This window comes from Oncorhynchus mykiss, chromosome 6 (assembly GCF_013265735.2).
Source record: "Oncorhynchus mykiss isolate Arlee chromosome 6, USDA_OmykA_1.1, whole genome shotgun sequence".
Taxonomy (NCBI): domain Eukaryota; kingdom Metazoa; phylum Chordata; class Actinopteri; order Salmoniformes; family Salmonidae; genus Oncorhynchus; species Oncorhynchus mykiss.
The window spans coordinates 61503612-61530471 of NC_048570.1; the positions used below are offsets into that span (position 1 = coordinate 61503612).

The 26860-nt window shown below is 42.1% G+C and overlaps 1 protein-coding gene across 2 annotated transcripts in view; it reads right to left on the reverse strand.

The window, feature by feature from the left end:
* Nucleotides 1-1766: 1766 nt before the first annotated feature.
* LOC110526276 (cadherin-11) overlaps nt 1767-26860 on the reverse strand; it is a 67567-nt gene continuing 42473 nt past the window's right edge. For both annotated transcript variants that reach the window (XM_021607096.2, XM_036980628.1), the window contains 11 exons: nt 20143-20671; nt 19017-19311; nt 18197-18316; nt 14527-14694; nt 11007-11194; nt 7829-8082; nt 7253-7389; nt 6516-6637; nt 6219-6336; nt 3827-4078; nt 1767-3436 (listed from right to left, as the gene is read on the reverse strand). In XM_021607096.2, coding sequence (XP_021462771.1) covers nt 2940-3436; nt 3827-4078; nt 6219-6336; nt 6516-6637; nt 7253-7389; nt 7829-8082; nt 11007-11194; nt 14527-14694; nt 18197-18316; nt 19017-19311; nt 20143-20382 — 2391 coding nt within the window. In that variant the 5' untranslated portion in view covers nt 20383-20671 and the 3' untranslated portion in view covers nt 1767-2939. The remainder of the gene's footprint in view (nt 3437-3826; nt 4079-6218; nt 6337-6515; nt 6638-7252; nt 7390-7828; nt 8083-11006; nt 11195-14526; nt 14695-18196; nt 18317-19016; nt 19312-20142; nt 20672-26860) is intronic.

The following is a 26860-nucleotide window of genomic DNA, read 5'->3' on the forward strand; positions in this document are numbered from 1 at the left end:
TCCTGCCTACTCCTCTCTACACCAGGACATTGTTCTACAGTGCTTTCAGAAAGTATTCACACCCCTTGACTTTTTCCACATTTGGTGTGTTACAAAGTGGGATAAAGATTGACTTAATTGTCCTTTTTTGTGAACAATCTACGCAAAATACTGTAATTTCAAAGTGGAATAAAAATGTAACTCTTGTAAAACAATTATAAAATAAATAAAATAAAATATAAATAATATAAAATATAACACTAATATATTTTGATTTAATAATTATTCAACCCCCTGAGTTAATACATGTTAGAAACACCTTTGGCAGGGATTAGATATCTAACTCTTTCTGGGTAAGTCTCGAAGAGTTTTGCACACCTGGATTGTACAATATTTGCATTATTATTAAAAAAATCTTCAAGCTCTGTCAAGTTGGTTGTTGATCATTGCTAGACAGCCATTTTAAAGTCTTGCCATAGATTTTCCAGACAATTTAAGTAAAAACGGTAACTAGGCACTCAGAAAAATTCAATGTCGTCTTGGTATGCAACTCCAGTGTATATTTGGCCTTGGTTTTAGGTTATTGTCCTAATGAAAGGTAAATTTGTCTTCCAGTGTCTGTTGGAAAGAAGACTGAACCAGGTTTTCCTCTAGGATTTTGCCTGTGCTTAGCTCTATTCCATTTATTTTTATAATTAAAAAAAACCTCCCTCATCCTTGCCATTGACAAGCATACCCATGACATGATGCAGTTACCACCATGCTTGAAAATTTGAAGAGTGTTACTCAGTGATGTGTTGTCTTGGATTTGCCCCAAACATAACACTTTGTATTCAGGACATAAAATATAGATAGATGCCCTTCTTTGCAAGGCATTGGAAAACCTCTTTGGTCTTTGTGGTTGAATCTGTGTTAGAAATTCACTGCTCGACTGAGGGACCTTACATATAATTAATTATATGTGTGGGGTACAGTCATGAGGTACAGTAGTCATTAAAAAAACATTTTAAACAGTATTGTACTGTATACAGAGTCCATGCAACTCATGTGATTTGTTAGGACATGTTTTACCCCTAAACATATTTAGGCTTGCCATAACAAAGGGGTTGATACTTATTGACTCAAGACATTTCAGCTTTTCATTTGCAATTAATTTCTAAACATAAAAAAATGTAATTCCACGTTGATGTTAAGGTATATAATGTAGGCCAGTGACAAATAATCTACATTTAATACATTTTAAATTTAGACTGTAACACAACAACATTTGGAAAAGTCAAGAGGTGTGAATAATTTCTGAAGGCACTGTATATGAAATGTACTTATTAGACAGTTAGAATGTTGCTGTCAAAATGGCTCAAAGTGGAGTCCCTCCAGGCCTGGCTTTTCTAGTGTTAAAGTGCACATTGACCTTTAGCTGGGAAGCATCCCTTGGAGAGGTTGAATAAGTTTGCTATGGAGCATCCCTGGGAGAGATACGTTAATCTCAGGAAATGGTCAATGGGAACACTGACATCCTGGGTCCATACCAGTGAAAAGCTCCATACATGAATGTGCAGTGTGTGTGTATGTGGGCAGTGTGTGTGTAGTGTGTGTGCGTGTGTGTGCATATTCATGGTGTCCCTGGTTGTTCTGTGGCACCATTTGTGACTGTATATTGAACTCCTTTATTACTCTAAGTCCTCCCAGCATCATCCAGTAGACACCGTTCAATATCATAACATAGATCACCTCTAGGGAAAGAACAGATTGCTCTTTTGCTCTTACAGATTTATTAACACCATCAATCATTTTATAAAAAGCATTTATTTCAAAGTTTTTCGCTTCTTAGATAGAAGCACATAATAAAGCAACAGTACAATGTTCATAAAATATAAGTGTGATGCTGTAACATTTTCTTACATGTTGAAATACTGATATCTGCATGTGTACTAAAATAAGAACTTTTAAAATTGTACAAATAGGTACCATAAATTCGACATAGAAATTAGGCGTCATTCACTACAACAGGACAGATTGCTATTTTCTCAACAAGGGAGAAAAACATACGCCCCCAAAAAATGTTTAAAAAATGAAGAGAACAAAGAAATCATAATAATCATATTAACATTATCATAAAAAATGAGATTTACAAGAACCAATCGGCGCACGTTTGATCCTCAAGAGACATATTTGCACATTGTACTGTACATACGTTATATGTACTTTAGCTTGCTTTAGGATATATTTTTCAAGTTGCAAAAAATGCACTGTGATGCAAGAGTGTCCATTACTTAAGGCGATTTTTGAGCTCACAGGTCTTTCCTTGTGATTTATCATTGGTGAAATTGGGCTGAAAGGGGGGATTTTTCACTGGATTTGTGAAAAAACACTGTCTCTGTTTTTTGTTGAATTCATCTTCCTCAGGAAGATGGAGGTGCTACACGAGCGACCAGTCTCAGTTTGCTGTTGTGGTTTTCTCATCGTTTTTTTCATTGATATAAGGCAACAATTTTTTATTCTCCTCTTTGTGAGCTCATTCACAGTATCAACAATTACATGTCTCTCTGTGACCCACATTCCAACCCCAAACCGTAGTAACCTACAAAATGAATAAAAAATTGAAATACCGAGTGTTATTTGATCTCTCACCACAAACATTAAGCATGTCTTAATTTTCCATACACACCAGTACATCCCACAGAGGTGTTTTTATTAAATGTTTTTAATGTGTTTTATAATTCTCTCTCTCTCTCTCTTGCTCTTTTGTTTCCACCTCCTCAATTCCCTCTGTCCTTCCTTACCAAACATCCCCAACAGGTATCTAGTATACTGCAAGTATACTTTACACGTACAAATAACAAAGTTTACTATAAATAAAAATGCTTGTGGTATACTTATAGTAAACTTCAAGCACCACACAAAGTCAGTGGAAGGTTGGAGAAAGGGTGCAAGGAGATGGTCAGGGAAATGGGTGAACGTTAAGAGTTGTCATCGGCAGAGTCTTTGGTGCCGTAAAGGTCTGCCAGCTTCTTGAAGCGCGGGCCCCAGCTTTGGAGGTAGTCGTAGTCTAGGTCGGAATCTGTGGTCACCGACTCCAAGGAGCTGAGGGATCCAGCGATGGAGCCCCGGCCCTCGTAGCCATAGATCTGGATGGAGTCATAGGGAGGGGCCGTGGGGTCGTTGTCCGCGTCGTTAATGCGGGTCTTGATGAAATCATCCACATCCACACTGTTGGCCACGGGGTGCCCGCCAGGCCTCATTGGGTACTGGAGCTCAGGCTTGATGTCCTTACGGGGTAGGAAGCCGTTGGCACCGTCAGGGTTCTGTAGCGTAGCAATGTCGAAGGCCTCTGTGTCCTCCTCTCCGCCACCTTCATCGTCATAGGTGATGATGTTCTCACGGATGTCTTCCTCCTCAAAGACAATGAGCGGCTCCTTCTTCTGACGACGCAGGGCCACAAACAGCACCACGATCGCTGCCATGAGAAACATATCAGTCAGCCAATCATACAAGCTCTAGCTCTTATAGCTCTTAAAATACCTTTAGCATTTCATATTGCCTAATTAGACAGGCTTTAACAGATCATTTGTATTAGAAGTGCAAAAATATACAGTATTACAGGTGGTATGAATCTGTCTGACATTTTTTTAAACCGTGTTAATTGCAAGCTAAATAATTAATTGAGCCTGTGTAAATAATCAAAACGCACACTATTAATATTCTGTCAAGCATCTGTTCCATAAATACATTAAACTATTCTGAAAACATTAAGGATAAGCACCACTCAGGATGGAAAAAAAGATCAAACATGAGTAAATATTAGATCAACAACAAAGTTGATGTTTTCTTTAGTGCTGATGCTCACCCAGGAGAATGACGATACAGGCTAGTATGGCGATGAGAGCTCCGGTGCTGAGGCCTGCAGGCAGGATGTAAGGCTCCACGTTACAGGACAGGATGGTGTCCTTACTGTCACAGCTGCACACTCGTATGGTCAGCGTGTTGGTGCTGCTCATGGGAGGAATGCCGTTGTCGTTGATCTCAATGGGAAGGAAGTAGACATCCTGGGTCATCCGGCTGAAGCCCCTCCGGGTCACATATATGCTGGCTGTGCTGTCTGTGGGGAACAAGAGAGGAGCCGAAGTAGAATAAGTACAGAGAAAAGAGGGTCCTTTAAATATCTCCTCTTGGGAGGGGGGTATTTCCGGTAGTGTACAGACTGCTTAACACAATCATAGTTATAACCGAAGAGTTTTACTTATCCAACGAGTTCAGAAGGCAGACGTATAGCCGCGGGGGAAAGCAATGAGCTGTGAATTTCCAGATATTAAATTATTGAAATATTGTGAACATTTATTAGCTTTTGGAAGTGTAATCAAAGCTCTAGCGGAGGTAGCTGTATTGGTTTTATTTGGGGCTGGGTGAGGGTGGAAGGATGCCAAGTGCACTCTCCTGACGCAGTGCAAGGTCGCTCTCAGAACAGAGATGGAGCGAGTTCATTTAGGTGCTTGTGGCTTAGTCATTTTCCCTCCCTCTCTCACAGCGGTGTCCTCAGCCCACTACACCTTTTTCAGAAAAGGTTTCTCATGACAAGGCTATTGTGCATACAGAATGGAAGGGTGAATGGGCTTTATGAATCCTGCGCTATTCATTATAGGTCTACATCATACTTAGAAAGGTTATCATTGCCTTGGTAGAGCATCTTTTAAGGGTTGAGGTAGAACACAGTCTAAAGCCATGAGAACTTAAATATCCTACAAGGTAGTATGGCTGAAAGAAGCACTTCATAAGAAGCCACTTTTGAGGAACATTTTCTTCATAAAATTAAACTTAGCAAATGTTCTTACATCTGCAGATATGATAGCGCAAGAAAAAACTAAATAGCCCCTGCTGTCTCAGACCGACACCGAAAATACATAGATACATTTAGATTGGAAAGCTGTCCATTTCAAAGGATGCTTTGGATTCTTTAAACCCAACAAATCGGAGGGGCTGTAATCTGTTCTGCTCATATTGTGGGCTTTTTGAAAACACTGCTAAAAAGCACAAATTTTGATTCTCATTAAAGCAGATCAAACGGGTAGAGAGCCATCCCTTGCCATGCTGGCTGCTATATAGTCACTGAAGCACTGCTTGGAACAGTCTGATATGACTTTATCTGGGGATTAAAAAAAATATCCCATTAAACTGCAATTAACACATTCATTCCCCCTCATTCATTCTCCTCCATCACAGAAGGAGAGATGCTTGGAAGTAGCTTGTGATTACGGCACGGTCGGGACGAGTATTAAAGCAATGGCAGAGGATGAAAAAAGAGCTTAAGTTGGCTTAAGTTTGTAGACGAGAATATTGATGGATGCATGTCATTAAGAGAAGTGTCATGTAATTGCTTGTTCAAAGATGGCAATGCTGACTGAACTACTCGCAGCAGCTGTTGAATGTCTCCATCATAGTCATTACAATAGCTTTGTCACATGGTCCTGAGCAATCTCTATGGATATAAGCAAGTCTAATCAAGTATTTTTATGGCGTCAAAACTCTGTGATTAACTTTTGCTTCTCATTATCTTTAATCCAGGAGTTTATAAACAAGGCTGATGAACGCTATCCCCATGATGAGTAATTCTCCTCTGATGAGAGATGGCATCCTCTGGGGATAAATACCACTGTGCCTCATCTGTTGAAATGGAATGTAACAGGTACTCTCTCTGATCAGCTCGCCTAAGCAGCCGCTCCATCACTGTGACTGGCAGGGGCTTTGAGCTTAAGGACAGCTGGGATGAGTCACCAGCCAGCCAGGCCCCCAAACACCTCTCTCTCTCTCTCTCTCTCTCTGTCTCTCTCTCTCTCTGTCTCTCTCTCTCTCTCTCACACCTCTCCACTCCTCTGGCTGATCAGTCAGAGTGTGATGTAGGGATAGCTAATGCAATCGCAAACTCTGCAAACTGATCCAACAGGCTCAGTCTCCTACATGCAGCAGTTCACCGATGCAGAGGCTAGGACGCCAGAGAGACACCCGTGGTAATTAATAAGTGGGGAGCTCTATTGGATCTAGCTTCAAATCAAACTTCAGTCTACAAAGATCTGTTGAATCACTTCCCATCTGGATGTTGATGTAAAGAAGGAAAAATACCCAGTGGTTTTCTATCTCACTGACTGGAGTCCATGAGTGCCGACTAGCCACTATAAAGACAGTAAAAGTGTCCAAACAGAAGTCGCTCTTCTCATTGATGGAAATAGAATGCTTGAGCCACCCACCTCTGTTGTCTTTCAGGGAGAAATTCTGGTTGTTGACAGCCTCTGGGGCGATGCTGAAGTGGAAGTACTGTCGGTGGACCATCTCATCCTTGTCCACTGCACTGACTGTCTCTATGAGCTGAGTTGAACAACAACCACAAGAGTTAGTACAGACAGAGTCCACCAAAACACTGAACATATTCAATAAAATATAAATATATTTTTGCACATGATGGTTACTAGTATGCATAAAGATCTGTCTTTTCTAAATGTGACTTGGGAAAAAGTACAATATACATTGTAAATGATTAGACTTACTTTGCCAGGGGAGACATTTTCACACACAAGGATTTCGTTCTGTGTGGCAAACTCAGGGGCGTTGTCATTCATATCTTTGACTTTGATGTTGACACGTACTTTTGTATCTTGGTGATGTCCCCCTGTGCAGAATGACAAAAATGAATAACAAACAAGTTAGTGATTCAGTGCGCATTCATGGGATTTGGCTTGCTAGGAAAACAAAACCAGCTCCCTCTGAAATTCACTGCAAACACAATGAGAAGACAGCACAGTATGACCCTATTTATTGTATAAGAAATGATGTAGATTGTTGAATGCTTGGAAATGATGCTGTCAGACCAGTGTTGTGCATAATACAACAGAACTGCTTGATCTCTAAAGTTCCAGACATACATTTTTGATGCATCAAATTATCCCTGATAGGAGAGATGGAAATATTTGAGACAGATATACTTCAAAACCAGACATAATAATGTGGAGTAGAATCACACAGACAGAGAACAGCAACTTCAAGATGTTTATTTCTGATTTGGGGGATGTGGATGTTTTGCAGTAGTCTCTAGCTACTCATTTCACTTTTTGAAAGGCACTTTGTGGTAATCTTCTCTAAAAACATCTTGAGGGGTGGCGACTCTAGGACGACATAAGAGCCGAGGGGGAACACAACATTTCCTGGATTGGGAGGCATGGCGTCTCTGGTATTCACAGCTACTCTCTAATTTGAAACCCGAGGTGGATGGTGGAGGGTGGCGTACCAATCTCAGTGGCGCTGACAGAGATGTTGTGCCAGGGTAGTGTCTCCCGGTCCAACGGTCTGGTGGTCTTGATGATGCCATCCTCTGGGCCGACACTGAAGAACTGCTCCACGTCCGTGTAGCGGGGAATCATGTACCTGCAGTGAACAGTAGTGATATGTAAACACGTACTGTATTCAATTAGGGCCTGGTTCCTTAGATAAAACAAAAGCCCAATTATTATTGTGCTGTAAGAATGCATGTTTTGCACTGTTTGGGTTAATGTATTCGATGGAACAATATTTATAGTTTGAAATTGCATATTAATTTAAACATTTGTTCTTGCAGAGCAGGAAATACTATAGGATATTTATTTTGTTTACTGATTGAGTTGGGCCCTGCAGTATTTTATGGTGACAAGGTGAGGCCTTTGAAACTGATATCATCTACATATCAACATAAAATGGTCAATTTAAAACAGAAAGGATGTATTATAACACTATGAGACGGAGTGGGGTTGATAATCAGACAACGGCGCTAAAAACAAACACAAATGTGTAACAAAGAGAGTGAGACAGAGTATTCCAAGTAGCCTACCTGACAGGGTTGTTGGCCACGTCTGTGTCTTTAGCGTGTACACGGCCCACCACGGTCCCATCACGGGCATTCTCCTCCACCTCGAAGCTGTAGCTAGTTGCCATGAAAGCAGGTGGCTCGTCTGCGTCCTCCACCATAACCTTAACCGTGGCTGTGTCTTTGTAGGGGCCCCAGGCGATGAAACGGGGGTCCAAGTGTGTGTTGGATGCCTCTACTCTCAGGGTGTAAGCCCTCTTAGTCTCAAAGTCCACAGGCTGGAAAGAGGGAACAGCGTGGATTTAGTAATAATACATTTAAACTATATGACCATTAAAATCATGGGCCAATAAGGAGAAGGTTGTCTCAATGTAGTTCTTTCTATAATACTATTACTGCATCATAAAAATAATTTACTGTAGCTGTACACTGCTATCTAGAACCTTAGAGGGTTCTTCAGTTGTCCCCATAGGAGAACCCTTTGAAGAATCCTTTTTGGTTGCAGGTAGAACAATTTTGGTTCCAGGTTCCAGGTTCCTTTCTACTGCAAAAGGGTTCTACCTGGAACCAAAAAGGGTTCTAAACTGCAACCAAAAAGGGTTATTCTATGGAGACAGCCGAAGAACCCATTTGGATGCCTTTTTTATAAGAGTGTCAAATCAAATATCAGTATGAAGTTGAGATGCTAGCTAGAGTGTGCTGTTGTAAAATAAGACAGTGGTTGTGGTCAACATCAGCACGAGACAACACAAAGACATTCTTTGCTCAGTCCTTATACGTAAGATGGCCCTTATTTCAGTTCAATGGCGTATCTAAGTCATAGCCTCAATCACCACCAGTTCATTTAATTGCAAGAAATTGGAAAGACACTCCCAAATCAATTATGCTCAAATATAGTTAATGGCCATTTAGTGTGAACAACCCTCATCCTTCTACACCCTGCCTCCTACTGCTTTCACATATCCACCTGTTTTCTTGTTACCCTGTCTCACTCGGCAGCCATCATTCCCACAAATTACCAAGTGAGACTTTAAAGTACCGACCGGAGCTGAGGGGGCAGCATACCAGAATGTGCACACACACACACACACACACACACACACACACACACACACTTTATCTCTCTCTGCCTGTGTGGTGATTGATTTGAAGTTGTTTTCCTATCTCAGTTTTTTTGTTCATCCTTCAGTATTTTTTGCATGTCTTTAATGAAGCTGCCAACGGTGGGAACAGTCATGACCCAGTTCTTTCCTTTAACAGGTCGGTGAATGTTCCTCACTGACGTTGTCTCCTGAAGCTGTGGTCTTCTCTGTCTCACTCTTTTCCTCCCCCTCTATCTCTCTCTGTCTCCCTCTCTCTCTTTCTCCCTCCTCTCTCCTTTTCTTTCTGTCTTTTCTTTTCTTTTCCTCCGTCCTCTCAATCTCTGCCCCTCTCTCTCTCTCTCTTTCTCTCTCTCTCTCTCTCTCGGTTCTTTTATTTTGGCACTTAATAATTTGCAGCTGAAACTAATCAGCGGTAGATAATATTCACAATAATGCCAGACTTCCTCTTAGCATTCAGCCTGTGCCTGGTAGCCCACAGTTGAAACAGAATACTTGATTAAAACTCTGGCAATTCCGACAGTAATTTCGACTTTAATTTTCTACATGCTTTGAAGAGCAAAAGGTGATGATTTCCCGAGAGGTGTATAGTGGAGGCATTATGTTATTGAGAAGAGCAGGGCTACATCAAACTGATTGTTGTCGGCACGCTGTATTGTCGTCGCCCCCCCCCAACTCCTAACCACCCACCCACCTCCACACACACACACCACACCCAGCCTAATCAGCAGGCAGAATGTCCTCATTTGGGACCTGGGTCCTGGTATTTGTGATAGTCAAACACTGTTAAGAATTACAACCCACCCACCACCACCCTCTCTACTCAGCGTCAAGCCATTATTTCCTCTGATTCAATTCTTCCACTTTCCCCAGCTACAATTTGTATTATCCGGTGTTCATAAGACTTATTATGATTGGTGCCCCTCTCTGTTATGGAAATGAAGGGGATCTGCACTGAGCAGCGATGTCTGATCCCACTTGGGTTCATCCGGCCATAGAGGAAGTTGTTTACATGTCCGTTTTCCACATTTCAATGGCCGCTGTCGTGGCTTACCTGGTATAATCCTCAGGCATGATTAATAGAACAGCGGCATTTTTCAGCACATAGACTACACACTGGTACTCACACTCCACTGAACTGACAAAATTACCCAGCTTGCGTAAACCCTTGAGAAAATATGATTACTTCTCAGACACGCATGCAAAGGCCTCCCTCTCTCAGAGTTGTGTTAGTTTTGGAGAGGAGTAGAGAGGAGTGTGAGTGAGATTGCTGCTGATCTCTGAGTGTGAGGGAGCCTGTGCTGTGAAAGACAGTTGAGGGATTTTAAATAATGAAGCACCACCAGGTGGCAATGTTCCATCTAGGCTGCTGCTACTGCTGCGTAGGGACTAGGGAGGGAAGCAATGCCTCTCTCTCTCTCCTCTGGAGGCCCGGCTAAGCCTAACCATGGCAGGCAGGCGGCTCCAGGCGCAATGGTGCCAGTGATCACCCAGAGGCAGCCCAGGCGCGGTGCAGTGCAAGGCTGACCTCCCCAGGTTGGTAAACGTCGGCATAATCCCAGCCCTGGAGCACAGCAGAGCTGCAGCGCCACGCTAGCAGCCGACCCACAGTCAGACTGCATAGATTCCTCTCCCAGAGAACCAACCATGAAAGTCAATGCTCGTAATAAGAAACTGAGGCGGTGTCATTGCAATCACAGAGTGGAACGGTGAAAAATCACTCCCCACTCTCTCTCTCTCTCTCTCTCTCTCTCTCTCTCTCTCTCTCTCTCTCTCTCTCTCTCTCTCTCTCTCCTGCTCAGTGTGTGCTTCAGTCTCACACACAGGCACACGCTCTCTTTCTATTTGTCCCTCTCTTTCTCTCTCTACCACACAGAAATTGCATATAGCCACCTTTACATATTCAAACACGCACAGACACACACAGGTGTATCAAGTAATGTCAAGTATTGAGGCTATCATTTTAGTCCTCAGAATGTTAGTGAAAGGGCAGTAACAAAAAGGGTGATTCAATGCAGATGACTCTATAGACTGTCTCACACATTCCTTTCATTCCTCCATCATTTTTATGGAATAGTAAATCCCCTTCAGTCCCTTCTCACCTTTCTCAGTTTGATAACACCCTCACGGGTGTCAGTGTCGGTGGTAATCTCAAACACAGTCATCCCATCGCCCTCGATGAAACGATATGACACAAGTCCATTCTCCCCCAGATCTGGATCTTTAGCCTTCAGACGGCCTACCTCCTCACCCGAAACCTTGTCCTCTGAAACGGACATGGCGTATACACCTGTGGGGAGAAACAATAGAAACTGTTACAAATTTAAAAATATATAATTCACACTTGTAGTCGATGCCTGATGCCTGATGCCTGCTTTGACTTACTCCGAGGTACAGAATAGCATTCACCCAACTTTCCACTGCATTCATGTAATCTTGTTTTAAATGAGCCCCTGTCTATTCTTGTCACCGTGGGGGCAGCTGTATATAGTTAGATACAGTACATAGCTAGGTACTAGTAAAGAGGCTCCTAGTCTTCACCAAGTAGCTCAGATTGTCACTGGTCAATCCCCTTCTCTTCCTGTATTAGGCTATAGGCTTGGGGATGTATGTTAGAAGAAATTGAAGTTGGAAAAGCCAATTATTGTTATTATATGCCTTATTCTTGAAACATTTTATAATTCCAGTAAAATTTTGATGAACACATTTTACAATAACCCTGGGCCCTCTTATTTTACCATAACCCTGGGCAAACTCTCCCCTAACCAGGACGACGCTGGACCAATTGTGCGCCGCCCTATGGGACTCCCAATCATGGCCGGTTGTGATACAGCCTGGGATTGAACCAGGGTCTGTAGCGGTGCCTCTAGCACTGAGATGCCTATCTATATCACTGAAATGAATGTTATATATATATATATAATGTTATGGTTCTGATAGCATGATGTAACTTGCACTTTGTTTTTAGGGTTGAGACAATGTAATTCCCCCCAACCTTATTCTTTCAATAATGTTTTTTTTTTATATTATATTGTGTATGTCTTTCCTTATCAAATGTAAGACTAAATGTCATTTGTAATATGTTTTGGTGCATTTACAGTGAGCTCCAAAAGTATTGGGACAGAGAAAATGTTTTGTTCATAACACTTATCATTGACATTTGTTTGGTAAAAACAGTAGGATAAATACACACGTAGGTAAAGACCATTCTGGGTTTTTTTTTTTCAAATTTTCTTTTAAGAGCTTTGTCACAATGGACCAGTCAAAATACAAAGTGCTGGAGTACAGAGTCAAAACAACAAAAACATTTTCACTGTCCCAATACTTGTGAAGCTCATTGTATGTATTTAAAATACAATCCAGATAAGAAAGTGTCTGGTCATTGAACATTCCATAGAATACTAGAAAAATACTACTAGTCAAGAAAACGGCTGTAACTCATTCACAGTAAAGTATATTACTATTCTGATTTCAGATAATCAATCTTTACAAAATATAAGAACGACTAAACATGCTCAGTTTTTCTCTATCTTCAATGGCAGTTGTTTGAGGGGAAAAGCATATATAATTGTCACGTTCGTCGTAATAATAGTCGGACCAAGCTGCAGCGCGATATGGTTTCCACATAATTTATTAAAGTGAAAACTTGGAACAAAACAAATAACGAAACAAACAACGAACCGTGACTAACGATATGCTACGTGCACTAATTCAAAACAATATCCCATAACACACAGGTGGAAAAATGCTACTTAAGTATGATCCCCAATTAGAGACAACGATAGCCAGCTGCCTCTAATTGGGAATCATACCAAAACACCAACATAGAAAAAACAAACTAGAACCCCACATAGAAAATATAAACTAGACTAAACCCCTAGTCACGCCCTGACCTACTCTACCATAGAAAATAAAGGCTTTCTATGGTCAGGACGTGACAAAGATACACATTTTCACAGGTGTTTTTTCTTGACTGATTACCATTTCATTGATGTGGTCCTATCACAGGGCTGTTTCTCAGCTTTCAAAATCTGTATCATGTTTTCATATATGGTTTGACACCAGAAAAGTATGCTCATTAATGCACGCTGAGGTCATCGTCTCAGTAAATTCAGGAATTCCTAAACTCTCCAAACGATGATGCAACAATACCAATATGGCGATTTACAGTTTTTTATTTTATTTTACCTTTATTTAACTAGGCAAGTTGGAGTTAGCTGCTGTTTCCATTCACTTTTAATGCTGTAAAACACATTTGTGGTCCATCTTTGAAAAACAGTGTGTCTTTAACTGTTCTGCATTTACACTTAATGAGAGAGAGAGAGACAGAGACAGAGACAGAGAGAGAGAGAGAGAGAGAGAGAGAGAGAGAGAGAGAGAGAGAGAGAGAGAGAGAGAGCTATTAATGGAGCACAAGAGATAACTGTGGAGGTCAGCTGGCCAGCACCTGAAGGCCACAGCCAATGAGCAGTCAGTGTTTTGTGTTTGTATTTGCATGTGTGAGTGTGTGTCTACAGGGGTGCATGCACCTGCCTGTGGCCGAGCCAGAGCAGTAGGGCCATATGCCCTCTCTGCCCTATCTGCTCCACCTATTGAAGTGTTCAGAGCCAAACGCTTCAGCTGCATTTAAAAATAACTCTGGCATGTGAAGGAGCCTTTTAAAAATGGCCTGATGATATAAAGGGCTGCTACTTCAATCAGACTACATAGAAAACTATGGGATATTTTCATGAGAACGTTACTGAATCCTCCCAGTCTAAAATGGCTCTGACCTGGAATAAATATGAAAATAATATCATAGGCTGAACAATATGACAATACTGATCTGTATGCCATCTCAAAAAGTATGTCATTACTTATTGAACAATGTTCCAGTTTTCATCATCTGGGAAATAGTTGAAATTATGACACGTGGTTGAGTCAGCCCAATAACTCAACCAGTTTCTCACCCTACCCAGGACTAGTTTACCCCAAATATGTAGCTAATTTTCCATCCAAGAGTCACTGTTAGCAGGGCTACATCCGAGCCGGAGTCCTGATAGTAGGGGAAAGAGTGGGGCTCTCTGGGACAAATCTTCAGGCTCTACTCTCAAGAAGTAGGGGGAAATTGATGTAGGCCATTTCTACTATATGAGACATAAATCTGTGTTTAGCTCGCGCTTTAGAGCTACAAAAATTTCCCTCCATTCCCCCCCCTGTCGAACAGAAATACTGACACAAACACTGTTAATATTTCACAACTCTTTATCGGCTTAAGATACTTGCTGTCATCACATCTCCTATGAGCGCAATGAAACCGTTTAATAATTAAGCTTCAATATTTCCCCTTTAACATCAACACCCTGTATAAACCGTGTGTTGCATGGCCTCTGGGGCCAGCAGCGATCCATATTTTCAAGTGTCAATCCTAATATGTCAGCTGAGGCTTGAGGGACTGGGAGAGCGCTAGACTGGCTAAAAGCAGACCTGTCCCTCTTGGATGATGCTGCTCGTACCTCAGCAGAGAGGGACAGTGACGGCGGGAAGAGAGACCATCTCAGGGTCTCAGTCAGCTTAAGAAAACAGAAAAGAAAAGAAAAAAACAGAAAAGTGAAAGAAAGAGAGACAGGACTCTTCACTTACTCTGAGGGAACTTTGGTGGGTTGTCGTTGACGTCCGTCAGGGTGATTTTCACTTCTGTTGTCCCTGACAGTCCCCCCATGTGTCCCCCCATGTCCTTGGCTTGTATGACGACGTCATATTCCTGCCGCGCTTCCCTGTCCATGTTGGGCAGAGCTGTCCGGATTATCCCTGGGGACAGGAGAGGAGGAAAATGGCTTTAATTCAAGAAGGAGCTGCCTGTGACCTTTCAACAGCCTACTACTCTGCAAGGCCTACTGGGAGGAGCAGGGCATGTTGGGTCATCACTGAAACGTGAGATCACATTGTGACAAGTGCCATCGCCATCTCATTCATCAGGCTCCTTTTCTAATATTGGGGTAATTAGTGTGATATATAAAAGGGAAAAAGAAGTGACTTGTTTCATTGGAAACTGCAGAACAATGCTCAGAACAACAGTGAGGAATTGTTTTTTTTAAGCCAGTTGTTTATTTATTTATTTTTCTGTGAGGAAACTGGCGCTTCTCACATCACAGGAGAATATGATGGGGATGGTTGTTCTCTGGTGATATTTAGATGAGCCTGTGCATGAAACGCAGATAAGCCAAAAACAAATTAGAAATGTGAGCATTGGACAGGATCCAGTGAAATATCCAGCTTTGGTTTATTAGCAGGATTTTCTCTCTCCGATCTCTCTCTCACTCTGAGATCTCCCTGTTTGGCTGGGGGTACTTTGGCTACCAGGATATTTAGAGTTCAACCAGGATATTGCTTGCCTAATCTGGCCGTGAGTTAATTCTGTTTGGCAAAGGACAGGTACACTCAGACTTTGCCTTGGAGAAATCCCAAAGCACGACAGGGCTGATCCTCAACGCCCCTTACTTGGCACGGTTACAAAATCAGAGAATTGACAGATTATCATAAGATACATTTAAATACATGCCCGTTTTGATACGAGACATACAGTCGTGGCCAAAAGTTTTGAGAATGACACAGATATTCATTTTCACGAAGTCTGCTGCCTCAGTTTGTATGATGGCAATTTGCTTATACTCCAGAATGTTATGAAGAGTGATCAGATGAGCTGCAATTAATTGCAAAGTCCCTCTTTGCCATGCAAATTAACTGAATCCGCAAAAAACATTTCCACTGCATTTCAGCCCTGCCACAAAAGGACCAGCTGACATCATTGTCAGTTATTCTCTCATTAACACAGGTGTGAGTGTTGACGAGGACAAGGCAGGAGATCACTCTGTCATGCTGATTGAGTTCAAATAACAGACTGGAAGCTTCAAAAGGAATCATTGCTTGGAATCATTGTTCTTCCTCTGTCAACCATGGTTACCTGCACGGAAACATGTACCGTCATCATTGCTTTGCACAAAAAGGGCTTAACAGGGAAGGATATTGCTGCCAGTAAGATTGCACCTAAATCAACCATTTATTGGATCATCAAGAACTTCAAGGAGAGCGGTTCAATTGTTGTGAAGAAGGCTTCAAAGCGCCCAAGAAAGTCCAGCAAGCGACAGGACCGATTCAGCTGGGGGTTGATTCAGCTGCATGATCGGGGCACCACCAGTACAGAGCTAGCTCAGGAATAGCAGTAGGCAGGTGTGAGTGAAGACTTTTGGAGGATGGCTTGGTGTCAAGAAGGGCAGCAAAGAAGTCACTTCTCTCCAGGAAAAACATCAGGGGCAGAATGATATTCTGCAAAAGGTACAAGGATTGGACTGCTGAGGACTGGGGTAAAGTAATTTTCTCTGATGAATCCCCTTTCCGATTGTTTGGGGCATCCGGAAAAAAGCTTGTCCGGAGAAGACAAGGTGAGCGCTACCATCAGTCCTGTGTCATGCCAACAGTAAAGCATCCTGAGACCATTCATGTGTGGGGTTGCTTCTCAGCCAAGGGAGTGGGCTCACTCACAATTTTGCCTAAGAACACAGCCATGAAAAAAGAATGGTACCAACACATCCTCCGAGAGCAATTTCACCCAACCATCCAGGAACAGTTTGGTGACAAACAATGCCTTTTCCAGCATGATGGAGCACCTTGCCATAAGGCAAAAGTGATAGCTAAGTGGCTCGGGGAACAAAACATCGATATTTTGGGTCCATGGCGAGAAAACTCCCCAGACCTTAATCCCATTGAGAACTTGTGGTCAATCCTCAAGAGGCGGGTGGACAAACAAAAACCCACAAATTCTGACAAACCCCAAGCATTGATTATGCAAGAATGGGCTGCCATCAGTCAGGATGTGGCCCAGAAGTTAATTGACAGTATGCCAGGTCTTGAAAAAGAAGGGTCAACACTACAAATATTAACTCTTTACATCAACTTCATGTAATTGTCAATAAAAGCCTTTGACACTTATGAAATGCTTGTAATATTACTTCAGTACTCCTTAGTATCATGTGACAAAAATATCTAAAGACACTGAAGCAGCAAACTTTGCGGAAATTAATATTTGAGTCATTCTCAAAACTTTTCTATGTATCTATCTATCTATCTAGCTAGATGAAGTCGGAAGTTTACATACACCTTAGCCAAATACATTTAAACTCAGTTTTTCACAATTCTTGACATTTAATCCTAGTAAAAATTCCCTGTCTTAGGTCAGTTAAGATCACCACTTTATTTTAAGAATGTGAAATGTCAGAATAATAGTAGAGAGAATGATTTATTACAGCTTCTATTTCTTTCATCACATTCCCAGTTGGTCAGAAGTTTACATACACTCAATTAGTATTTGGTAGCAATGTCTTTAAATTGTTTAACTTGGGTCAAACGTTTCGGGTACCCTTCCACAAGCTTCCCACAATAAGTTGGGTGAATTTTGTCCCATTGCTCCTGACAGAGCTGGTGTAACTGAGTCAAATTTGTAGGTCTCCTTGCTCGCACACGCTTTTTCAGTTCTGCCCACAAATGTTCGATAAGACTGAGGTCAGGGCTTTGTGATGTCCACTCCAATACCTTGACTTTGTAGTCCTTAAGCCATTTTGCCACAACTTTGGAATTATGCTTGGGGTAATTGTCCATTTGGAAGACCCATTTGCGACCAAGCTTTAACTTCCTGACTGATGTCTTGAGATGTTGCTTCAATATATCCACATAGTTTTCCATCCACATGATGCCATCTATTTTGTGAAGTGTACAAGTCCATCTTGCAGCAAAGCACCCTCACAACATGATGCTACCACCCCCATGCTTCAAGGTTGGGATGCTGTTCTTCGACTTGCAAGCCTCCCCTTTATCCTCCAAACATAACGATGGCCATTATGCCCAGACTGTTCTATTTGTGTTTCATCAGACCAGAGGACATGTCTCCAAAAAGTACAATCTTTGTCCCCATGTGCAGTTGCAAACCATAGTCTGGCTTTTTTATGGCGGTTTTGGAGCAGTGGCTTCTTCCTTTGTGAGTGGCCTTTCAGGTTGTTTCGATATAGGACTCGTTTTACTGTGGATATAGATACTTTTGTACCAATTTCTGCAAACAATTGTTGGAAAAAAGTATTCTGTCATGCACAAAGTAGGGCCAAAACTATAGTTTGTTAATTAACAAGACATTTGTGGAGTGGTTGAAAAACTAGTTTTAATGACTCCAATCTAAGCGTAAGTAAACTTCCGACTTCAACTGTATATAATGTTATGCTACCTGGATGAATATGGAACAAGGCAGGACAGAGAGGTTGGGTACCTGTTTGTGGTTCCACTGAGAAGTAGGGTTGGCCTTGGAGAATGCTGTACACCAGTCTGGCACTATTCCCGTAGGTGGGATCATCAGCATCTGTGGCCGTTACCTGCATCACTGAGGTACCTGGAGGACACAAGAAACGCAGGTGTTATTATTTTCAACACCATTTATTTACCCAACATAATAGTAGACCTGCAATTTGTAAATCATTATGGCATTTAGCTTGAGACAATCCTATGTTTCTCAAATGAAATTCCTGCTATATAGCTCCTGATGCTGGAAGTTTTTGCCATTCTAGAAATCACTTAATCTTAACCGGAATGGTGGTGCAGTCAGCATCCCTCCTCTGGTTATAATGTCCTTAAGTGTTCATGGTTTTGGGATTCACACAAAGCCTAGCCGTTTCACCAGTACTTGAAATGAATTTGCCATCACAATGGTTTCTGAACATATTTGAAGCTGGGCTGGTTTAAACTGCCAAGTCTGAGCCCCAGAAGCACCATTTGGGTTGTCAGCGGGTGGAATCACAGGGTAACAGATTGTTACTCTGTGACAGGCCAGCATAAAGGATGTTGTATTACAAGGTGTGATCCCCCCCCCCCACAGACACACACACACACACACAAAACACTCACAAGGAAGAGGGAAATTGCAAAGCCACAACAACAACAGGAACACTTCCAACTTTGCCTCCCCCGGTCAGATTTCAGTAATTTTGAATAATGCATGGGAAACAAGCTGTTCACTGGCAAACAGTCTGAGGAAGGGAGAATTAGACAGAGGGTAGGGAATCCTTCACGGTCCATTCCCCAGCCAGACTCACCGACGTTGGACATTTCAGGCACCCTGGCATAGTATGGTCCATGTAGGAACTCAGGTGGGTTGTCATTGATGTCCTGGACCTTGACTATGAACTCAGACGGAGGCTCCAGAGGCTTGTTGGTGGCCCTGTCCACAGCCTGGGCTGTGAGGGTGTACTGGGCCTGCTCTTCCCTGTCCAGTGTCTTGGTGGCATGGATGTTGCCTGTCTTGTCATCAATGACGAAAATGGTGCCTGCACCCTCCCCTGAGAGAATGTACTTGCAATTGCCATCTCCAGCGTCAACGTCTGAGTGGAGCTGGAAACAAATGGACAGCAGAACATTTTAGCAAAATTACTTGGGGAAAATATGTTAAAAACCATTTAAAAATACTACATTCCAACATGTAGTGTGATCACTAGGAGGAACATGGATAAGGAGAAGCACATTCAGCCCAGGCAATCATGTAAATGTGATTATGCTAAACTGCCTTGAAACCAATATGTTTCAACACAGAGAATCAATCTATATTTACTCTGATGATAAACATTAGGTGCAACACAGCAACATTACAATTAGTGGTCTGTCACCTTATCAGGTAGTTAGTCACTTAGTTGATTGGTTCATTTCTGCAATTCAAAACACGTAGAACTATATTCCCACAAACGCATATATGAATGACATTTTAATTTTGCAATATCTACCAACTTTCATTATATTCTATATATTAGTATTCTTCATAGAAGCCTGTTCTGCATGCATGTTGTTTTTGTTGTTGATTGATGTCATGATTGATATTCCAATCCAATAATAACAAGGTACCATCTCTGTCACTGCTGGAATTAGAGGCAAATTTAGGTCCCCATTTGTAATCATCATTTCTGTGGACCCATAAATCGCTTGTTTCCCAGATGTCAGTGTCTTTGGGGGATGCTTTGATATTAAAAATGAAATCCAATTCATAACCTTTAATCAAGTGGGCCACTGATTGCTTTTGTGTAACAAATTGAGGATATTGCAAGGTCTCTGCTGGTAATGAAAACCCCTTGTGACTCTAATTCAGCAGTCAACAGATAGAGAGAGGGAAAGAATGGGAGAGAAAAGAGAGGTGGGAAGGTGATGATTAAGAATTTAAAACAGTGACCTTACCCTGCCCACTAACACTGGGTCTGGCCCTGTGTACTCCTCAATGACAAAGAACTGGTTCCAGACCCAGCCTCTCTTGGAGCGGTGTAGGACCTGTCCCTCTTTGCCTGTCCTCTCCCGGTGCCTGTGTAGGGAGAGGCGGTGGCGGTGGCTGTGCTCCAGGGGTGCCGAGGCGGCCACAGTGCTGCACAGCACGGCGCCCAGGCACATCAGAAACACCTGCAGTCCTAGTCCCTCCCACATCCTGCTGCCTGCTGCCTGCTGCCTGCTGACCAACGTTACTCCGACCTTCCTCTGGGCCTTCCTGCACGTGTGCTTGTGTCCCCTGAGAGGCACAACCCAGAGATAATCCTGGGAAAACCTTCCTCTGAGGTCCTTCCTGGACGGTGGCTTCACTCCACTCACTCACTAGCCTGGGGACTTGGACCCTAAGCCTCACCGGATCCTTTGGTTTTGCTTTATGCAGTTACTCATCACAACCCCCTTCTTCTTCTTCTCTCTCTTCCTCCTTCTTCTCCTCCCGACGTAGGCCCTGAAATGAAAATACACAGTCAGTCACAGGGGACAAAACAGTTTTGTTCAAGAGTAGTTATCGTCAGCCCACACTCCAACCAAAGTTTTAATTGACTCCTCTCTAAATCTCGACATATTAATTCATTTTGTGCCTCTGTATCTCGCTCTAATTAAGTGACAGAGGTTGTAAACTCATTTGCTCTTATTTAATTAGACATCAAGCCACTGGTGTTCTCAAATTGAAACGTTGCCTATGTTTTGTCCCTTGTAGTATTACATTAGGTGATTAGAGCAAAACTGAAATTGTTTGGATTATTTGGATAAAATGCATCACTTCATTTTCATTCCCTGACCATGCACCGATGGTCAACAACGTGACAATGGAGCTAAAAAGAGAATAGTCACAACTGCAACCAAAAGCAGGCTTTATCACATGCCAATAGGTTATGTTACACATCCGACAATTACCCAGATGAGGTGTTGTTGTCAGTCCCATGATTGGCTTTCATCACTTCTTACTTGGCTGCTCATGGATGGACAGAGGAACAAATGGCCCTGCGGGGGATTTTCCCATTCAGTGAGCCACTAAGAACCTTCAGCCTCAGCACTTCAGCAACGATGCTAGCTGGAAGCCCAAACACAACAATAATGCTTTAACACACTGCTTAAAGCTGCCTCTCACTGGAACCAGTTAAACACACAGTCCAGCAGGGAAGAGAGGGAGGGAGAGAAGAGAAAAAAACAGAACAAATCTCCAGCTTGTGTGACAGAGCTCATAAATAAAGTCCAAATAAAGCGCATCCACCAGTGAAGTAGGGAAATGGCACTCTAACTCAGCTGGACCTCTCCACTGTCAGCCCCCATAATGAACGCCTGATAACGCTTCATGCTTTCCAGTGTCTCAGCTGTAAATTGGCAGCTACTCTGGAAAAATAATACATTTTATGCTTTCTTTCATTATTGACTGGCCACCAAAATGTCAGCAAACTGTGTGTGTAGGAGCAGTTTTATTGCCTCCGAAGCCCCATCATCTCAAGGGGAGTGTTTCCCATTTAAATGCTTCGGGAATCACAGGCATTCATTCCTTTCCAGTAAATCCAGATAGCTCCTATAGGCCCACTCTGCAGAGGTACATAAAAAAAAATAGACAACTAATGCAGCTCTATGCTATCATGTCGGAAATTCCTATGCAGAAGCAGTTATTTTCAATCTGTGTCATATCAAAGGAAATGAGTTGAGATTCAAACAGCCGACTCAGAAGTCTGAGACACAAGTCTCCTACTTGTTTGATGATGAAATTACGTGACTAGGATCTAATCAACGCTGGATATTCCATTACATTCCACAGGATTTAAGCTTGACTCACACACCTTTCGCAGGTCTACAATGGGTGAAATGAAACCCACTCCATGTTTTTATTGTATTTTTGAAGTATTTCTCTTGGTATGTCCTCTAAAGAGGTACTTGAAAGAGTGAGCTTCCACCCACAACATGTTGCAACAATATCCATGTGGTACATAGGGGCGGCAAGTAGCCTAGCATTGGGCCAGTGGCCGAAAGGCTACTGGTTCAAATCCCAGGGCCGACTAGGTGAATAATCTGCTGATGTGCCTTTGAGCAAGGCACTTAACCATAATTGCTCCTGTAAGTCGCTCCTCTGGATAAGAGTGTCTGCTCAATGACTGAAATGTAAATGTAAAAAAATTGCAGTCCTATAACTTTGCCTACATTTGATTTAAAATGCATCCCCACTCCAAGACGAATCAAGAGGGTTCTAATACATGATTCACCTCCAGATCGATCTCTATTTGCTTCCGTCTTGGCTAAGACAGATGTGCTGAATAAGTGTTCTGGTCCAAAGTCACTAATTGATGGTAAGTGATTCACCAGTGATGCAAAATCTCTCATCTGTTACAGTAATACAGGGATTGTGATTCATGTATTAAGTATTCCAGTGGATGGCTAGACAGCTAAATGTTTCAATGCAGCACCACTATGGAATGGTGAGAATGGTGAGAATTTGTGAATCTGGAAAAATACACTGAATATACCAAACATCAGGAACACCTTCCTAATATTGAGTAGCACCCCCTACCACCACCTTTTGCTCTCAGAAAAGCCTCAATTCGTCGGGCATGGACTCTGCAAGGTGTCGAAAGCATAACACAGGGATGCTGGCCCATGTTGACTCCAACGCTTCCCACAGTTGTGTCAAGTTAGCTGGATGTTCTTTGAATGATGGACCATTCTTGATACAAATTAGTAACTGTTGAGCATGAAAAACGCAGCAGCCTTCCAGTTCTTGACACAAACCTAACTTTTGTCTTGCCTATTCACCCTCTGAATGGTACACATACACAATCCATGTCTCACTTGTCTCAAGGCTTACAAATCCTTCTTTAACCTGACTCCTCCCCTTCATCTACACTGATTGAAGTGGATTTAACAGGTGACATCAATAAGGGATCAAATCTTTCAACTGGATTCACCTGGTCAGTCTATGTCATGGAAAGAAAAGGTGTTCTTAATGTTTTTATACTCACGTGTATATCAACACGCTATAGCATCTTGTAAATATTGTAAAAGGAGGGATAGGCCATAGCTGCAGACTGTAATATATGCAGGTTTACTGTCATGAGTCTTGCCCTGGAGGCAGGACTTAGCGACTGCAGCAAAATTGACCAGCTGCAAAGTGAACATTGGCTATATTGTAAAAAATGTATGAACTAAAATTTGCTTTTTGGTCTTAATTTAAGGTTAGGGTTAGCAGTTGTGGTCAAGGTTAGGGTTAAGGTTAGGTTTAAAATCAGATGTTATGACTTTGTAGCTGTGCCAGCTAGTGACCACTCTGCAGAGCTGCCTCCAGAACAAGATTCATGAAGAAAAACGCTAAAGAAGAGTATCATGTTCCTCTTGAATAAATAACTTAATGAGGGGTAAGAAAATGCCACAGCTGCTTGTAAGTGCAAAATTATTACTGAGACGTAGAGACAATAATTATGGGAAAAAGGGGAAAAAAATAGCTTGTGTTCCAGAAGATACTAAATTGCCAGCTACAAATATCCTTGTTTCTTAATTGTAGTGTGTGACTCCGGCTCTATTTCTACTGTTCAAGCCCAGCCATGGACAGTGGTGGAGAGGGGATGTCTGAGGAGAAATGGAGAGACCTGACAGTGAGGGACAATTAAAACAATCCCTCTAGTCTTTCTCCAAGTCTCCGCTATTCTAAAAGTAGCCAGTAACTTCACACTATCACAGCCATGAAAAGAGAAGATCAGGAGAGAGGCACTGGGCAGAAAAATCCTCCCTCTCTTTCAGCGCAGTCTTTTTGACATTAAGCAAGTGACTTCAGTATCTCATAGAGGTGCTGTAACAGCACGTCTTAGTGCACTGCCAATAGGACTATTTTAAATGGAACCAAGGGGAAAGTGGAATGCTTGAGTTCGTTCCATGCTGATGTTTCATATTGAGTACCAACACATCAATAGACTCTAAAAGGCATACGATCCCACACCATTTGATTGGGGGGAACCCCAAAAAGCACTTATCAGCTCAGTGGGGTTCTTACATAATTGAACTCTAACCAGCTAGTATAGTCCTCAAAGGAAATATCATTAAGCAGTGCATACAAAAAATATTTTACTCGTTCAATGCAGGGCTTCATTAGGGTTATAATAAGAATCAAATATCTCATGATTTTCACACAGTAGAAAGAGGGCCTGTCAAATGATGTCCTCAATAAGTAAAGCATTTCTTCAGCCTCTGAAGGTGCATGTGGGGGTTGGGGTTTGGTTTTTACAGCTGGGAGATGTGTTCTTCTTTTTTTAAGTAGAAGGACAATCGCTCCCCAATGGTTATTGGAGCTCTAATTTTTTAATCGCAAGCAAAACAAATGCATTTTAACAGAAGACAGGATGGAATTGTATGCTCAAACCCGAACCTCCCGGTGCAGAGAGCTTACCTACCATTAAAATTGTACAAGGGGGTTTTCTTCTCTCTCTCTCTCCCTCTCCCTCTGCCACTCCCTCTCTCTCTCTCTCTCTCTCTTTCTCTCTTATTCTCTAGTGCCAGTTTAATTCTGTAAGTCCAGTCACACATAGGCATAGATGGAATTGGTTTAAAGCAATAAAGGTGATTCATGTCTGTGTAGATTTGATATATGCCCCTGTCTTCCAGAACCCTGGAGGCTCCACCGTCTGTTCTCACAAGTGTTTAGGACTGTATTGTCATACTATTGTGTGTGTGTGTGTGTGTGTGTGTGTGTGTGTGCACAAAGTATGTATATTGAGTGTGCACATGTACTGATTGTGTGAATGGTGTGGGCAAACAGTTTATTTATTGGGTGTTGTCATTATACAATGAATTGCCTATGCTAAACTTTACTAGGCAAGTCAGTTAAAAACACATTCTTATTTACAATGACGGCCTACCAAAAGGTGAAAGGCCTCCTGCGGAGACAGGGGCTGGGATTAAAAATACAAATATAGGACAAAGCACACATCATGACAAGAGATACACCACAACACTACATAAAGAGAGACCTACGACAACAACACAACATGGTAGAGAGAGAGAGAGAGAGAGAGAGAGAGAGAGAGAGAGAGAGAGAGAGAGGGAGACAGAGAGAGAGAGAGAGTAGAGAGAAATACAGAGAGAGAGGGTGGAGAGAAATACAGAGAGAGAGAGAGAAATACAAGAGAGAGAGGGTAGAGAGAAATACAGAGAGAGAGAGAGAAATACAGAGAGAGAGGGTGGAGAGAAATACAGAGAGAGAGAGAGAAATACAAGAGAGAGAAAGCAAGGGAGAAAAAGAGAGGTAGAGACTCCAGTCTAGCGTTACAAATGGGGTTGCTGAGAGGGATGCAAGCCGCTTTGGAATTAATTCTCCATGTGCTGCCTGCATCCTGGCCTTCCCTTTTCGTGACCAGCTTTGAAGCACTTACTGGAGCAGTGGAGGAGGGTTTAGTGCTTGGTTTACTGTGCAGCTTGAGGGGATGTAAAAGAGTGGAGGTATTTCTGCTCTAAGAATGGCATGTGTGACATACCTTTGCACTGCTCGAATGCGATATTGAATCATTTCTCATCATAATTACCTAATCTATATGGAATCAAATAATGAACATTACAACAATAACAAATACCATTAAATATACAGCCAAATGTATTTTCATTCAAGTTCCAAGAAATGTTAAATACAGGGAATAAGATTGCACCTCTAAACAGTAGACTATGCATCCGTTAAAGATACAAGCACGGTGCTGTACAGGTTATACGGATAAGAAAATGCTTGCACTCAACACAAAGTGGCCATATGATCACGGCAGATTGTTAGACAGACCATGTCATAATGAAAATCAACCACCCCTCTAAGCCAACCACATGCTCTGCAATACGCCACTTTCATGGAAAAACAAGGTGCACTGCAGTCTGTATATTACACCATAGGTGCTGAGTGTTATCCTTTAACAATGCTGTATTTTGGAGCATGACCCCTGTATCCGCCTGAGTGGTGGTTCTATTCCTAGGACTCGAGCTTTCTCGGAATCTTAACCCCTTGCACACATAAAATCTTTGTTTGGATAAAAAAAAATGGAGAAATAACACCACTGTCACCACCTATTCTTACAGTGTTGAAATAAGCAGATCAGGGTCAAGTGATCAGGACTGTAGTCTTGTGTAGTCCTCAGAGCTTCATCATGCTGCTTCTCACTCTGACAGGTAATTGCTCCAAAACTATTACCATAGAGGACTCTAGAGATCAGGAGGTTCTCTGCTATTCTCCTATTCATTTTAGAGAGAGAAAAATGTTTTCTTTTAAAGTTAATTTCCTGGAATTCTACACATTTTGCTATGGGAGGCAGAGAACATGTTGCCGTTTTAAAGCAAGCTTTCTGCAATTCTACACATTTTGCCATGGGGGAGCAAACATTTTGCAATCTTATAACACATTTCACACAATTCTACCCATTTTTCCATGGAGTATAGAGAACACTTTTGCCAAAATGTAGGCCATGTTAATGATAGCTGAGTGAGAGTGACTAACAAAATCAATGGGGGGTCCCCTGGCAGACAGGACCCCTGGGCACCTGCCCTGCATGCCCAGTCTCAATTCGGACATGATAACTAGAAGTGTAGTTAGCTGGCTAGACTAACTTACCAAGCAAATTTTTTTTAGCTGACATTCAAATTTAGTGACTGACAAAAAAAG